Source organism: Lathamus discolor, chromosome 4 (genome assembly GCF_037157495.1).
Source record: "Lathamus discolor isolate bLatDis1 chromosome 4, bLatDis1.hap1, whole genome shotgun sequence".
Lineage (NCBI taxonomy): Eukaryota > Metazoa > Chordata > Aves > Psittaciformes > Psittacidae > Lathamus > Lathamus discolor.
This window is the reverse complement of record NC_088887.1, coordinates 124,697,692-124,714,499: the sequence shown is the minus strand read 5'-3', so window position 1 is coordinate 124,714,499 and position 16,808 is coordinate 124,697,692. Positions and strand designations below refer to the sequence as shown.

General features: G+C 49.3%; 1 protein-coding gene across 2 annotated transcripts in view; it reads left to right on the top strand.

Annotated features, from left to right (window-relative positions):
* MYO7A (myosin VIIA) overlaps nt 1-16,808 on the top strand; it is a 110,692-nt gene that overhangs the window by 70,314 nt on the left and 23,570 nt on the right. The window contains exons 16-28 of one of the 2 annotated variants that reach the window (XM_065678881.1): nt 353-490; nt 3,133-3,291; nt 4,384-4,476; nt 5,795-5,889; nt 7,003-7,087; nt 8,327-8,545; nt 8,792-8,899; nt 9,443-9,652; nt 10,195-10,398; nt 11,167-11,343; nt 13,254-13,511; nt 14,498-14,625; nt 15,710-15,836. In XM_065678881.1, coding sequence (XP_065534953.1) covers nt 353-490; nt 3,133-3,291; nt 4,384-4,476; nt 5,795-5,889; nt 7,003-7,087; nt 8,327-8,545; nt 8,792-8,899; nt 9,443-9,652; nt 10,195-10,398; nt 11,167-11,343; nt 13,254-13,511; nt 14,498-14,625; nt 15,710-15,836 — 2,001 coding nt within the window. The remainder of the gene's footprint in view (nt 1-352; nt 491-3,132; nt 3,292-4,383; nt 4,477-5,794; nt 5,890-7,002; nt 7,088-8,326; nt 8,546-8,791; nt 8,900-9,442; nt 9,653-10,194; nt 10,399-11,166; nt 11,344-13,253; nt 13,512-14,497; nt 14,626-15,709; nt 15,837-16,808) is intronic. The other variant, XM_065678882.1, reaches the window with a different exon arrangement.

The window sequence follows — 16,808 nt, the reverse complement described above, 5'->3', positions numbered from 1 at the left end:
GGCAGATGCATTGCCCCACGCTACAATATAGAGATTTTGGTTTCCCAGAAGGGGCTGTTTGCTCTCATGGGCAGATCTCCTTCATGGCTCTGTATAGTGTAGATGGGACCTTGAGTCACACAGGGAGGTTTTGAGCAGGAGAAATCAAGTTATGGCACTTTTCCTCCTCGGGTAGAGGCCTATGGAGCAGGTTGCCAGAGTCTGGCCATTGCAAGCTCGCCACCTCTGCCCCATTCCTGCCCTGCTTCCTCCTCCAGCCCTGGCTGTCACAGGAGGTTCCAGGGCCGTGGCCGGAGGGGAAAGGCACTGTTATCCTTTCATTTCCTGAGCCTGCTCCGCTGTGCTTTTGCAGGGAGCAGAGACGAGGAAGCGCTCGCCAACGCTCAGCAGCCAGTTCAAGCGGTCCCTGGAGCTGTTGATGAGGACTCTCAGCGTGTGCCAGCCCTTCTTCGTCCGCTGCATCAAGCCCAATGAGTACAAGAAGCCCATGGTAAGTCCTGCTTTACTCTTCTGGTTGCTTTTCACATGGGACTGCCCACAGGACCACTCAGCCCTGGAGTTAACAACAGAACTCCTTCAGGCATCAGTGGAGGCAGGATTGATCCTCAGTGCTTAGAAAACCATCCCTAAGGGATGGAAAAGGCTTGGCAAAATCAGGCACTTGCTTTGTGATCCAACGGCACCCCAAAACCTTTTGCAAAGGGAATCTCCTGCCCCTGCCCTTTTTCCCAAGGAGGACCTCGAGGAATTCACCCTGCAGCCCTTTCTCCTATAGGAAACACCTCTGAATTTCCTGCATCCCTACCGGAGACTTAGGCTGAGACGCAGGGCATTGGGTTTAGTCCTATGGCAGGGTTCAGTGCTTCCTAAAAGTGATTCCTCTTTCCATCGGTGTTGTCTACAAAATCTTTGCTCCCAAGGGGTCTCACACGGCTTCATCCCCGTTTGATTCAACTGCTTTTCCTTTGCACCAGTTGCAAAAGCACAGTTCTAAAAGCAGAGGGAAAAGAGGCAAAACAGTGCAAGGGAAAGGTGAGAGGAATTATTTTGCTCCGATTCCCAGGGATTTGCCTCAAAAGCAATGAATATTCTGGGGACAAACTTTAAGGAGCAAATGAGAGTGAAGGAGGTGGCTGTAAATCCCCTCACCGCTAACTGCTCATGGAGGGCACTCCAAGCTTAGCAGCAAAAGGTAGAGGGTGAGGTGGGCACCAAATCCCACTGTCAGCACCTTGCAGGATTGGACCCTGGTGCTGTAAGCTCTCACTGTTGGCTGTTCCACACTCTATAGTGATACTGCTTAGGAAGAAGAGCTTTATTTAATCATGATTTCAGCTGCTTGTTTCTGTGAATCAGTTTGCCGCTGCCTTTGCACTTCAGTAGTGGTGAATCTCACCAAAGCTGGAGCTTTATGTCCATGCCTGTTAGCAAAGCTCACCTGACTGCAAAAAGCATAAAATACTGGATTTCAGAGCTGTCACATACAAGAGGTGTTTGCTTGAAACTTGGTTTTGCTGTTCAGGGAGCATAATGATGCCGGGTGGAAGGTTTGGTAGCTCTCAAAGCAGCTTGCTGTGCCCTTCTGGTTTTGGTGAGCATAAAAAGGCACCTAAGAGCATCCTAATGGCATACTTTGGTTTAATATTTAGCAATGTGTCTAATCTGAGACTATTATCTGAGCTGAAATCAAAACAAGACCTTCTTTAAAAACTGATGCTGAGAAATAGATGGACATCCTGAACTGATGTTAGCAAATCATTCCCAATGCCCTGACTCTGAGCTGCTTTTACACATGGATGTCTGGGGTTCATTCTGGCACTTTGTGTTCTGTGTAAGTAGTCTGTGCTTCATCAGCTCTCGCAAGCACTAAGTCTGTGTCCAGCCCATTTATCCACAATGCTTTCAGTGGGACATAAACGCAGCTATAAGCTTGAAAGAATCGAACAAAGAGAAACCAATCTCCCCATTAAAGTAACGAGTAGATGAGCTAATACTGAACCAGAGACTGGAGCGCTATATGATATAAAATGCCCTTTCTTGCTACATTTATTTTTGGCCTTGGTTTAACAATGCAAAGGAAAAGAAAAACCCCAGATAACAGCAAACAGAGCTGTGCAAAAGAGAACATGTTCTGGGAGTTCATGTTGTGTCCCTGGCTTTGAAGGAAAGCGTGCTGATAGGGATAGGAAATGGGATAGCGGGAAGTGAAAGGTCAGTGGAAAGTCCTGGCTGTTTGTTACTTTGTGTTATTTAAAAACGTTTGCTTCCTTCTAAAACGTGTTTTAGTGGGGAAAAAAACACTGTTTGCATCAGGAGCCTGAACGGAGCTCTCTGGGTCTGGGCATGGTCCCGTGCTGCTGTTTCTGAGCGTTGCTCTGATGTTCTGGTTAGTCCAAGAGAAAAGCAGGGCATGAATTGAGTAACAAACTGTGCAAAGGAAGTCAGAACTGTCTCCATTGGTCTGGGCTTCATCAGGTCCTGATGGCAGGAGCACACAGTCAAAGCCTTACAATATCTGAAGGGGACATATAAGCATCCTGGAGGGGGACTCTTCATCAGGGACTGTAGTGATAGCATAAGGGGGAATGGGTTATAACTTAAACAGAGTAGATTTAGGTTGGATACAAGGCAGAAGTTCATCCCTGTGAGGGTGCTGAGGCGCTGGCACAGGGTGCCCAGAGAAGCTGTGGCTGCCCCATCCCTGGCAGTGCTCAAGGCCAGGTTGGACACAGGGGCTTGGAGCAAGCTGCTCTAATGGAAGGGGTCCCTGCCTGTGGCAGGGGTTGGAGCTGGATGATCTTAGGGTCCTTTCCACCCCAAACCATTCTATGGTTCCTTGATTCTATGCCTTTCTGATTGTGCTCACCAGTTCTCCTCTCAGCCCTTTGTGTAAAGTGTAGGACGCATCCAGTCTTGCAAGCGGCAATTAAAGAAATTGAGTGAGTCAAACACATTCAGAAGCTTGTAAGATCAGGCCCATGACAGCCAACACTCCTCTGGTCCTCAAAGTGAAGGATTTGGGTGGACACCTGACTTGCTTGCCCCACACCTCTTCAGAGTCACCACTCTCTTATGGCCAATCCATGCCAAAATGTGCAGTCAAACCACTGTGTCCTGTAACCACCCCCCCAGCTGTTTGACCGGGAGCTGTGCGTCCGTCAGCTGAGGTACTCAGGGATGATGGAGACCATCCGGATCCGCCGAGCCGGGTACCCCATCCGCTACACGTTTGTGGAGTTCGTGGACCGGTACCGGGTGCTCATGCCCGGGGTGAAGCCAGCATACAAGCAGGTGAGCATCTTCTTCCATGGGTAATGGTTGCTCTCTGCTGTGCTCTCCAGGGATGTTTATGGGTCTGCACCCTCCCCAAAAGCATTAGGCAGCATTTGATGCCCAGATGTTACAGTGGTGCTCAGGGCTTTCCAAATGAAGCTAAAATGGGTATGGGGCTGGCAGGAACAGGCAGCTGTATTGAGCCTGTTCTACTCACCTTGACTGTGGTGACAGTAAAGCTCTGGGAACCTCTGGGTCAGGGCAGTCCCAGGCACAGCTACAGGCTGGGTGGAGAAGTGGTTCAGAGCAGCCTGAGGAGCAGGACTTGGGGTGCTGGGTGAGGAGCAGCTCCCCATGACCCGGCTTCAGTGAGCGCTTGAGCCCAGAAGCACCCGTGTGCTGGGCTGCACCCCCTGAGCCTGAGCAGCAGCTCAGGGAGGGGATCCTGCCCCTCTGCTGTTCTCTGGGGAGACCCCCCCTGCAGCCCTGATCCAGCTCTGGGGCAGCAGCACAAGAGGGACATGCAGCTGTTGGAGAGAGGCCAGAGGAGGCCATGGAGCTGCTGCGAGGGCTGGAGCAGCTCTGCTCTGGAGCCAGGCTGAGAGAGCTGGGCTGGGGCAGCCTGGACAAGAGAAGGCTCCTGAAGGGGAGACCTGAGAGCAGCTCCAGTGCCTAAAGGGGCTGCAGGGAACCTGGAGAGGGGCTTTGGACAAGGGCCTGTAGGGCCAGGCCAAGGGGAATGGCTTGAACCTGCCCGAGGGGAGACTGAGCTGAGCTCTTAGGCAGAAGCTCTTCCCTGGGAGGGTGCTGAGGCGCTGGCACAGGGTGCCCAGAGAAGCTGTGGCTGCCCCATCCCTGGCAGTGCTCAAGGCCAGGTTGGACACAGGGGCTTGGAGCAAGCTGCTCCAGTGGAAGGGGTCCCTGCCCGTGGCAGGGGTTGGAGCTGGATGAGCTTTAAGGTCGCTTCCAGCACAAACCAGTCTGGGATTCCATGATTCTAACCTCATTACCCAAGCTTCGGGAACCAGGACCAGAAAAGATCCCTGTTGGACCTGGAAGGAGCAATGGGTGAGGCTGGTCCTGATTGAATCCTAACCCCTCTCTTACCAGGGCGACCTGCGCGGGACATGCCAGCGCATTGCCGAAGCAGTGCTCGGGAGGGATGATGACTGGCAGATTGGCAAGACAAAGATATTCCTGAAGGTACGTGTTTCTCCGCAGCCCTCCTGCCATCCCGGACCCATTGCCTGTGAAGGGGCCTCCTACCATTCCCTTTCCGTAACAAGACATGACCCTTTCCCATGGTCTGGCACAGCAGTGGGTATAACGGGAACCATGACCTGTGTTAGGAATGGGTGTGCAGGAGGAAGTCCTGACACTGCCAGCACTGATGCATGCTCATACCCATACAGATGCAGGAATAGTCCCATACAGAGCATGGCTTTTTCCCTTCTGGGTTGAGGCAGTTATCATCTCTTACCTTCACCCATAAAGCATGGCAGCAGGAGGGATGTCCATGCAGAACCCTGCACAGACAGGGACTGATAGCACAACACGCTCACTTTCAGCACATCATTTCACAGCACAAAAGGTGCCTACAGCCTCCCTGTCTGCATTGGTCCAGCTGATACAGAGCAGCCCAACACTGCAGCCCCATTTACACTCATTTCTCCTTACAAACCCTGTGTTGCTCTGGGAAGAGGAGGCTGAGCTGGCCAGGAACCGGGCTGGAATCAAAGGCTTCTCTCGAGCTAAAATCTCAGCGGTGAACCCTGACCACTTACATTTAAACTCACCCCTATCACCATCACAAACACCTCCATCTCTTCCCGAGAAACCATTCCCACTGGTTGCTCTTTCCAGAGCCTGTTATCAAGATCTCACAGCTGTCAGGGAAGGAAATGGAGAAACTGGGAGGCCCCATGGGGCTGTATGAGGTCGAGCAAAGCAGGAAACATGTGAGGTTTGCTGCACCCACCGCGGCAGGGCTCAGCGTGCCACAACCAGCAATGAAAGCAGAGTTACAAACAGCATGGGAGGAATTGATAGAAAGCTTGGACTGGAGCATCTGAAAGCATCAGGGCAAGGAAATTGAGTGTTTCAATGAGTTTTGTCCTTAGTGTATGGAGGCGTTCCGGTCTTGGCTAAAGGGAGTGATGGGACCCAGCAGCCTGAAGTTCGTTCCCAAACCTCTATAGTGCTCCTAGGAGCTGATTCCATGTCAGAAAGCAGTAGCAGGGAGCTCTGTGTGGGAAAGCAATGGAATTTGATTGTTTTGAGACTATAAAGTATTGCGTAAGCAGTTCTGGATGCTCTGGTTTGTTAAAGGCAGTAGATCACTAGGGTTTACATTAGGATTTCCCCAATGAGTAGTAGATCAGTTGATGCTGTGGATGTGAAATGTCCCATTTTTAGCTTATTTTGGCCATCTCCTCTGGGGAAGGGCCTTGTAGCACCCTTCCTGCCATGTCAGGCAGATGAAGAGCTTGAGACATGGGTGCTGTGTTGCTTCCTCCCGCAGGACCATCACGACATGCTGCTGGAGATTGAGAGAGACAAGGCCATCACGGACAAAGTCATCCTCATCCAGAAGGTGGTCCGTGGGTTTAAAGACAGGTAGGTGTGAGCCCCACTGCCAAAGGGGTGGTGGGATGTGTGAGATGTTTCACCCAGCAAGTGGCTCCTGGGGGATGCATCTAACCTGCCCTGCCTGCAGCCGGAGGGGTAGGAGCTACGATGTGCGGGCATTCAGATACAGCAAGTGTTGGAGGAAAACAGTAGAGGAAACAAGAGGAAACCTGTATTATCTGCCTCAAACATGGACAGAATAGGACCTTCTGCCCTTGTTCAGTGCTCTTTCGGGGGAGATGTTTGCTATGACAAAGCACCAGTGGGACTCTGGGCCTGCTGAAGGCAATGCTAAGCCTCCAGTCGATGCGGACCCCTACAAGACTGCAATGGGATCACTGGACCATCACTGTGACTACAGTTGCTCTCCCCAAAACCCAAGGCATTCAGGACTCTTCCCTTTGCAATCCAGTTGCCAGACTTGGGAAGGGCAGTTAGCCCATGGGGAGCTCATGGCACAATGGGAGAAGAGGGGGAGCCACGGCCAAGGACAAGCCTCACCAGTGGAGGGAGGGACAGCTCCTGGTGTGTTGTGCTCTTTGACTGTCCGAGCCATGGCTGTGACTCAGGTTGTGCCTTAGGCTTTGTGCAAAGGGCATATGCTAAGTAACTCAGCAGTCTTTCCCACACTAACCCTAGTGAGATCCCAAACACAGTTGTCCCCGAGGTGTCTGCATGTAGAATGCAGGCCAGAATAAGAAGGACACAAGGAACAGATGAGGGTACCACGGTGGTGTTGCTGAAGTTTGCACTTGATCATTTGGGTGATGTTAAATCCATTCTCAGGTGCTAGGATTGAAGTGGGGGGAGCACGCATTGGAGGGGTTTCAGACGCAGAGGAGGGTGCAGGGTAGGAGGAAGGAGCAGATGATTCTCTGCATTTCCTGTTCTGCCTATTCCCATAACCTGGAAGAATCTGCCTGCAGAGACCTTTCATCATTTTATGAAAGCAAGGAGAGATGGGGGAGAAGTCTTTTTCAGGCCAAAACTGCAGCATTTACTCCTCCTGGCTGCTCAGTTTTAAATCTCTAAAGAATGATGCCCAGGAGAGGGTGAGATGCAGCCAAACCACACAGGCAAGTGATGGAAATGCCTTTGCAGGTCCAATTTCCTGAAGGTGAGGAACTCAGCCCTGATGATCCAGAGATATTGGCGTGGACATAACTGCAGGAAGAACTACGGTGCTGTAAGTATGGGGTTGCTCCCTCATACCTCTGCCTTCCTATTTCTTTCTGGGACATACTGAAGAGTTTCTGGGCTCATAATGCCCCACTGGGCTGGGTTGGCTTTTGTCAGTTGGAGGGATGAATGGAGGTGTGCTCTTGCTGCTTTACCTGAAGAGGGCACTTGACTACCTTCTAGCTGTCCTTTTCCCTAAGAGTTAGATGTGCATTGCACTGAATGGTCACTGGGGGTTTTGAAAGTCTTTCCCTAGTTTCCAGGTGACTGAAAACTCAAGATCAGTTTCCTCTGAAAACCATACTCCATCTCCAGCGATATCTTGGTTTCTCATCAACTCCCCCCTAGCCCTCTTCTGTCCCTGTCCCAGCTGTCTATGACCCAAAAGCAGGTCATTTGAGAGGTGTTTTGAGGTCTAAAGTGTCTCAATATCATCCTACAAGCCTGCAAACTAATAAGGATAGCCACTTCCAGGCTGGTCAGGCTGCTGCCTCCAGGTATGCAATAGCACCTTGGCTTTCAGGCAGGAGGTCTGCCGATGCTGTACCTCTATGGGAGTAACCCCTATGGGTTGCAACTACCTTAAGATAACCAACCAGCCCTCCTGAGGCCTCTCAAGGGCAGGTACTCTGTAGGACTCAATGGGGAAGGAAAAATCTTTGTCCTGCCTGGATTTTGAATCAGTGCAGCAGCCAGACAGCTTCACTGAATCAGTGCAGCAGCCGGAAGGCTGCGTGGAGACCTCATAGCAGCCTTCCAGTATCTGAAGGGGGCCTATAAGGATGCTGAGGAGGGACTATTCGTTAGGGACTGTAGTGATAGGACAAGGGCTGACGGGTTCAAACTGAAACAGGGGAAGTTTAGATTGGATATAAGGAAGAAGTTCTTTCCTGTGAGGGTGCTGAGGCACTGGAATGGGTTGCCCAGGGAGGCTGTGAATGCTCCATCCCTGGCAGTGTTCAAGACCAGGCTGGACAGAGCTTTGGGTGGGATGGTTTAGTGTGAGGTGTCCCTGCCCATGGCAGGGGGTTGGAACTGGATGATCTTAAGGTCCTTTCCAACCCAAACCATTCTATGATTCTATGATTTCTTCACCCTCTTGGAGTTTCTCCCTCCCAAAGGCTTGTCCTAGAGGGGGCTGATGTAGTGGCTCTTACAGCAGTGCAAGGAGATTAGCAATGGAAATCTGCTTATGGTGAGCAAGCCCCTGCGTGATGGGGTCGTTTAATCCCATTCCCCTTTGCAGATGCGGATTGGCTTCCTGAGGCTGCAGGCGCTCTACCGATCCCGCAAGCTCCACAAGCAGTACCACATGGCTCGCCGGAGGATCATCGAGTTCCAGGCACGCTGCCGGGGCTACCTGGTCCGTAGGGCTTTCCGCCACCGCCTCTGGGCTGTCCTCACCATCCAGGCGTATGCCCGGGGCATGATTGCCCGAAGGCTGTATAAGCGCCTCCGAGGGGAAGTAAGTACTATGGAGGAGAGGTCAGTGTGGGGAATGGAGGTGGGAAGAGAGGGAATAACTTGCTTCTGCATCATGTGTTCGTGGGATTGGTTTTGGATGGGGTTTGGAGCAACCTGGCCTAGTGGAAGTTGTCCCTCCACTCATCCAGGATGGAACTGGTCCCTTCAAACCCAAACCATTCCATGATTCTATGGAAAACCAATAAGGAGATACCTATTCAGAAGGGCTCTTATGTTTATTCCCAAGTATCACCGACGCCTGGAAGCAGAGAAACTTCGCCTGGCAGAAGAGGAACGACTCCGAAAGGAAATGAGTGCCAAGAAAGCCAAAGAGGAAGCAGAAAAGAAGCACCAAGTATGTGGTGACCGAGCTCTCTCTGGGGTCCTGTCTCTGTGTTCCAGGCACTTGTTTTGCTCCTTTGAGGGGAAATGCCAAAAATATCTAAGGGATTTCTGCCCTGCTTGAGCAGTTTGCATTCAATTCACTGGCGTGCTCTGTGCTCTAGTTTGAAGCTGCTCCAGAATTTCTGATCTGCTGCAAGGAATGCCTGAGATTACAGTGACTATTCACTTGCTTTTGCTGTTGCATAAAGGATGAAGGGGGAGCTTGGGGCACCCTGTGTGTGTGCACATATATTTTTGTTGTATTAAAGAAAGAAATGAGCTTAATGAGAGGCTTTTTGCATGGAGAAAACCCTCTAAAGAGGCGCTAAGGAAGGAGAAAATGGTATTGATTTGTCCTCCTGCAGTTAGGATACTGAGGCATGGATATGAAACTGATTTGCTTCAAGTCATGATGCTGATATAGTGCCCAAGCACTGGGTAGTCTTCTAAAGCCATCACTTAGCACCAGCTCTTAGGAGGAAGCAGTTCACTCACCGTATTTGTCCTCTTGCAGGTACGCCTGGCCCAGCTGGCACGGGAAGATGCAGAGAGGGAAGTGAAGGAGAAGGAGGAAGCACGTCGGAAGAAAGAGCTCTTGGAAAAGATGGAGAAAGCTCGCAACGAGCCAGTGAATGACTCAGAAATGGTGGATAAGATGTTTGGATTCCTGGGGACCACCTCCTCTCTGCCTGGCCAGGAAGGACAGGCACCCAATGGCTTCGAGGTACTGGAGGCACACATGAGCCTGGCTATCCTATGAAAAGCTTTAGCAACACATTACTGAATCGGGGAAGAGTATGGCAGCACAGAAATGGGTCTCTGAAGGCTTTCTTAGAGACTAGTCTCTTCTATATGGCCCAAGAGGGTTACTGAGCTATGGCAAGGGACAAGCAGGCAGTCCGAAGCTTTTCTCTGGGTCTCCCAAATGGAGGAGACCAGTATCACTATGAGATCATTGAGGACCTGTGGCCTTTGGGATGTTTTTCTTCATGGTTCCTCACGGCATTTAGCTCTTGGATGTGTGTTCCCTATGCTAGGAGTGAGGGCATGTTTATTGCTTCTCTTACTGCTCTCCAGAACATTCCTGGCTACAGGCATGTCCTTCAGGACTTGGGCTTTGCATGGGCTCCAGAGTTCTGTTTCATGTGTTTTCCTCCAGCTGTCTTTTCCTTTTGGAATGGAAATCAGGCAAACAGAAACACCAGATCCAAAGGGAAAGGGTTATCCTAAGCCATGCTGAGTGCCTGATCTGTCCTTCCCCACCAGGATCTTGAGCGAGCCCAGAAGGACCTGGAGGAAGAAGACCTAGATGCAGCATTGCCTCTCCCTGAGGAAGAGGAGGAAGATCTCTCTGAGTACAAGTTTGCCAAGTTTGCTGCTACGTATTTCCAGGGCACGACAACAAACACCTACATCCGCCGGCCGCTCAAGCAGCCCCTCTTGTACCATGAAGATGAAGGAGACCAGTTGGTGAGGCAGGGGATAGAAAACCTCAAGGAGGGGAGGGTGGGTTGGGGAACCAAAGGGCACCAGCAGTTTTCCTTTGGGAAGCACTGCTGTGCTTGTGGTTCAGTGGAGAGCATAGCCCTGGTCTGCTGCACATGTAGATGCTGTCCCACCGGCATGCTTTGAGCAGTGACAAGACAATGAGCATTAGAGGGATGTAGCATTAGGAGGTTGAGTCCATCTCTGTGTCTTGATACTTGTGTTAAGACAATGAAGTGCTCTGAGCTTAAAGCATGGACAATGAAAGCAGTAGCAGCTGGAAAAGTTGTTTCTTACCCTGTTGTATGCACCACTGCAGAGCTAACAGAAAAGAAACGCTTGTCCAGTAGCCAACAGTAGAAGACCAGAACTGTATTGAAACTCCATGGCTATAATGAACATTAGATTGGCCATGAGCTTGCCTTCACTAAGGTTGTCCTTCCCCTCTGCAGTGGGTTAGGAGCTGCCAGTCACTGCTCCCGTGTAAGTTTGGCATCTCCTAGCAAAGAACCAAACTTCTTGTAGGGTGCACAAACATACTGATGATGGCATGGACACAGAGCCTCAGTTTGTGGTCCCAGCCATGAACCTGCCCAGCTTGCTCAGATGGGATGTACGCTGCAGGCAAAACTGTTGTGTGACGTTGGAAAGTACTTTATGTACAGAGAAAGCACGGTAGTGACCCTGATGGATTCAGGATGTCTTGACCACCTCCTGGTGTGAGCTAATGGAGCGTACCTGTCCTTCCAACAGGCAGCACTTGCTGTATGGATCACTGTCCTCCGCTTCATGGGAGACCTCCCTGAGCCGAAATATCATACAGCCATGAGCGATGGTGGCGAGAAGATCCCAGTGATGACAAAGATCTATGAGACTCTTGGGAAGAAGACCTATAAGAAAGAACTGCAGGCCCTGCAGGGAGAAGGAGAGGTAACTAGAGATGCTGTTGTTAGGTGTCGGGTATTGAAAAAAGTTGGGGTCTGATGCAGGCAACTTGTTGTCAACTTTATTTGCAATTGTGCCATGAAGGAAGAGTTGCCCGTGTGTCAAATGATGATCTTGTCCTATCTTCTTCATAGGGGTAACTGAATGTCCCCCAGCAATACAGTAAGGGAAGTGCCCTGATATCTATACTGGGGCTTTGATTTCTCTGCTCCACCCCACAGGGCAGAAATACATGGGGGGAATGTAACGTCCCATGTCATCTGTCTCTCATCTGGGGACTTCTTTTTGATCTGCCCTGGATCAGAAGAGACTAAATTAAAAGTGTGCCCTCAATCTTGGAGCAGGAAAGGAACAGTTACCAGGAGATTAGGCTGTGGAAATCCCTATTGCATCCTCAGTGCGTTCTGGGATGTCACTGGAGGACTTCATCCTAGGACCATTCCCAGATAAGGCGTTGCTCTGGATAAATTGCTGTCTGTAACGCTGATATGCTCTAATCTTTGGCAATTGCTTTATTCAATAGAACAAGCTATTATCTGGTATTGGTACCTGGGCAAGCTCCTGGGCAGCATTTGCAGATGAAAGAGGATAAATCTCCTAAGTTTTAGAGATGGTTGATATCATTCAGCACTTCAGTGAATTACCTGAGAAGGAGAGTGGCTTCGTCTGGATTATAATCCCTAAAAATACACAGCAAGAATCACCTTTCATTCCTTCTACCCGTCATTTCTTGCTTGTTTATCACAAAAATAGGCTTTGAGAAACCTGGTCTAGTGAAAGATGTCCCTGCCCATGGCAGGGGATTGGAACTGGATAAGCTTTAAGGCCCCTTCCAACCCAAACCGTTCTGTGATTTTATGGAAAAGAGGTATATTTGACCAATTGAGACATTGGGTAGTACAGAAGAGAAGGAGATTTTAAACTGTCATTTGTCTCCGTGGTTACACCAACTCTGCAGGGTGCACAACAGCGCAGAGATGTAGGAGCTGACCCTGACCATGATGATATGGCAATCCAGGTATATAGTACCAGCTGGCTTTATAATGGATATAAACCATCGCAGCTGCAAGACTCAAAGTGTTGATCTGGTATAAAATCACAGTCTTTCAAAGCTGTTTAAATGGGGAGAGGTTAACTGGGTCAAAAAGTGAATCCATGTCATTTTAACCCCACAGCTGACATAAACCTGGTATAAAAGTAGAAAGCCAACAGTTGATGATGTATAGACAGTGCATGGGTCTGTCCACATCAAATTTATTCTCCTGGGAAAGCTAATACAACACAGACATGGTAATGGTGAGGAAACCACGACGGGTAATTACCTGTCCATGAATCTCTGTCTAAATGACTTCCAGCTCACAAACCTGCTGTGCAAATGGCTCATCTCAGAGAATGGTCTTGCTCATGCCGTTTGTGGTACAGGAACAAGCCTGAATGGCGTACAGCAGAGCATGGTGGACCTAGATGGACCAGAAGTCAGTTGTGTATTCAATCTAACTTTCTCCAGACATCTCTAATATGTAATTTGGGTCTGAGGGATGCTCATTGGTTGGAGAGTATCTACAAATTTCAGAGCCAGACCTCATCTATTGTGGGGCACAGGAATATGGGTCCATATTCCAGGTTCCGACCAGCCTCTGAAATACCTCCATCTCTGCCCAGCATTAATGGTCTTCTACAGGAGCCCAGGGGAGGCAGGGAGAGCACCTACTCATCAGGGCTCTGTGTCTCAACACGTTACATCCACACCTCTTGCTTTGCAGAGTACTCACATTGACAGACACAGGAAGAACAGGGTGTTCATTGCCTCCATGCCTCTTGCTCTGCCGAGTACTCACATTGACGGGTACAGGAAGAACAGTGTGTTCATTGCCTCCATGCCTCTTGCTTTGCAGAGTACTCACATTGACGGGCACAAGAAGAACAGTGTGCGGCACAAACTGGTCTCCTTAACGCTCAAGAAGAAATCCAAACTGACGGAGGAGGTGAGAGGAGACGCCGGGCCGCCTGGCAGCACAAGTGCCGTTGGATTGTCTGCAGCCCTCTCTGACTCTCTTCTGCTTTTCCCTAGACAACATAGAACCAGCCCTCCTCTGGGTTTGGCGCTACCTGTCTCTCTGCCTGAAAGATTTAAGGAGTGTTTAAGGGGAAAGGTTGGCTTCCCGTGTCTCCTTGAGTCATTCTGCACCTCGCGCCGGCCTCCCCTCGGCTCCCGTTCTCCATCCATCCAGCACCTTCCCTCCCCTCTTTCACAGCCCTCCATCCAGCTGCCGATACCTCTCGTCACTCTGTGGTGGTCTGAATGTTATCCCTGCTTTTAGCTTCCTGCCCTCCACCATGGCATAGGTAGCAGTAGCTGGAGCTCCAAAGGCACTCGCTCATCTTCTGGGTAAAATTCCCCATGGAACAGTTAGCCCAAGCTGAGAGCTTTTGAAAATCCCATCTCAAAAGAGTGAGGAGCAATACATCTTTGAGTGGGATGGGAATGAAAGCAATGCAAAGACATGGATTCAGTCTTCTTTTACACACTGCCGTGTCCACTTCCAGAGCAGGCACCATCTCACCTGGCTATAACTGCTTGAGAGCATGAAGATGGTCTCTGAGATGGTCCCATTAAGTGTCAGTGGGGTGATCCAATCCAGCTTTCCCTAATCTAGCTCTGAACACTCTCTAGAAATGGCCGTCTTTCTGCATTGGCTCTGAATGGAGACTGTGTTGGCTAGCTGGGACAGAGAGCTGGTAGGTGGATGGGTGCCATCCCTGTTTCCACAGCCAGCACCACGCTGATGCGCTTTTGGTCGCATCATTAGCATGGGGAGTGGGTGCATTTTGTCAGTGTTTTAATGACTTTTTTATGACTAATCAGAGCTGGGATGTAAGGATGCCATTGTTGAAACCCTGGGCAAAGAGCAAGCAGGTGGAAGTGTGACTAGACAGGACCATTTTCAGCTTCACCCATATGTAATTAAAGCCAACAAAGTCAAACCCTCCCATTGCTTTGAAAGTGCCAGATCGAGCTTCTGAGACCCCTCCTGGATGGTGGAGGGAGCACCACATATTTGGGATGGGGCGGAGGGCGGGGTGGGGGGGGACGTGTTAGCCTGCTGTACTGAAAGAGAGCCATGTGTCTGGTTGGCAGGTGACAAAGAGACTTCACGATGGTGAGTCTACTCTGCAGGGTAACAGCATGCTTGAAGACCGACCCACCTCCAACCTGGAGAAGCTCCATTTCATTATTGGTAATGGCATCCTCAGGCCAGCCTTAAGGTTAGAAATCAAGACAAAGGCATGAATGTGCCATTCTTTCCATTTCTTCTTCCTTGAGCTATACTTGAAGTATTCAAACCATTTTGCTACTGGGTGCAGCTTTACGAAACCTTCATTGTATCATCTTTTTGGTTGTGTTGTATAATATGGGCTGGGCTGGATCATGTTCCTTACTGTCCATATTAGGCCTGATGGAAAGAGCATGCAGAAGGATTCGAATGCTTCTGAAAGTGCCAGTGGCTACTGGGTTGTTTTTCTAGCACTCACTTTTGCTGTTCACTACCCTTTGTTTTCTGTGTTTGTGTGAATATTTTTAATGGTGTAGTAATGGAAAAACTCAAGTTGCTAAATCAAGCATTCATAACTGGAAAGTGTCCAGTTAAGGTCAACTCCACATCTTTGGTTCACCCCATTTATGTGTGTGTGTTATAAGGCAATCCTTGTTCGCATAGTCTCATACTCTTTCCACTCACACTCACCTACTCATTCCAGGAACAGGGTGAGCATCCTCATCTGATCACCAGCTTCTCTCATTTTCATTTTATCCTCCCAGTTCACCATTAAATCCTTACCATTACTTTTCTGCACGAAGTCTGCTCTGAAGGCAGACCTCATACTGTCCCATGGGCTTTTCCATGGAGTTTCTCAGTGTAAAAATAGGCTAACTCTTTTGTTGCCTCCCATGTAGATGAGAAATATTATTATCCCTTATTCTGTATGTAGAAAACTAAGGTTAAAGTCAAAAGTGGACATTAAATCCCAAACTGAGATACTTGTCAATGCACGTGCCTGTTTGGACATCAGACCTTGACTTATGTCCAAGAGCTGGTAGTTCCCAACACTTCCACAAAGCAAATCCAGGTGTCTCAAGAGGAACAACCAGTAAATGGAGACTCCCAGCTGATGGCCCTCTACAAGAGTTAGTTTAGGTGATTCTGTTGATATTACTGGGAAATCTTTGTAAGAAGCCAAAGCCAAAGCAGACTCCGTCATCCAGACACGTGCAGACAGAGTCTGGGTCTCTCTGTTCCTGTTGAAGACCACCACCTCATTAACGCAGATGCTCTTTTCATTCCTATTGCAGGGATGAAATCTATTGTCAAATCTGCAAGCAGCTGACCCAGAACCCATCCAAAAGCAGCCACGCCAGGGGTTGGATCCTGATGTCCCTCTGTGTGGGATGTTTTGCTCCTTCTGAGAAGTTTGTGAAGGTAAATTGTAGATGGTATTTGTCTCATTATTAATTATCTGCCAACACGTTTTCCATCCATGGGACCAGTTTTTCTCCCGGATTTTGCAGGAGATGGAATCCTGGTCTTTGTCTTTGCCGGGAATGGAAATTATATGAAGTTCTCAAGAAAAGTGTGCATGATCCCAAGTTCAACGTCTAAAGTGGTTTAGATGAGTCCCTCCTGAGAATTTGCTCTCTCTTTCTTGTGACTCTAAAGGAAATGTAGACAACCAGTTCAGGTGATGCCTCCTGCACTGTAGATGTGTTAAACTGGGATTAAGTGACTTCTGGCAGGGGAGTTGATTGTAAGAGGCTTCAAGTGGAAACTGCACACCCAGAATAGCCCACACTTCTCCCCTGTTTCTCACATTCAAAAGTCTATGCATTCGATCAATCGTCTACTGGCTTTGACAGTACGACCTCAGACATTAACAAAACTGGCAAGGAACAGGACTACTCAGCTCTTTATAAATATAGCTTAATATCACAAATGCACAGGGGAAAGGGTTTAATTTACCTGGTACTACGTTAGCATGGTTGCTGTCTGCATGTACAATTTGCCCCTCCATGTGCCACACTGAAAACATCCAACTCTCAACAGATTTGAACACTCTGTCTTCCAACTGAGTTACACGCCCAGAGCCTGACTAGCACCCACTGGAATACTAAAGTCAATCCCATTCCTAAGAGTTTGGCTGGCTCAAGGCAAAGGGCTCAGCACTGTGTCTTTGCTTTTCCATGGTATAAGAAGTCCTTTGTCTCTCTCAGATCTTTGAATATTGGAGCCTGGACCTGCTGCCAAGCCTGCTGGAGATAAAGATGTTCCATTAATTCCCATAAATATCAGATCAGGTACTGGGTCCTCGGCACTGAAAGAGCTGAAGCCAAGAATAGAAATCCCTCCTTCATCCTTGCCAGTATGAAATCTAATAAAGGAGATGAATCACTGGCA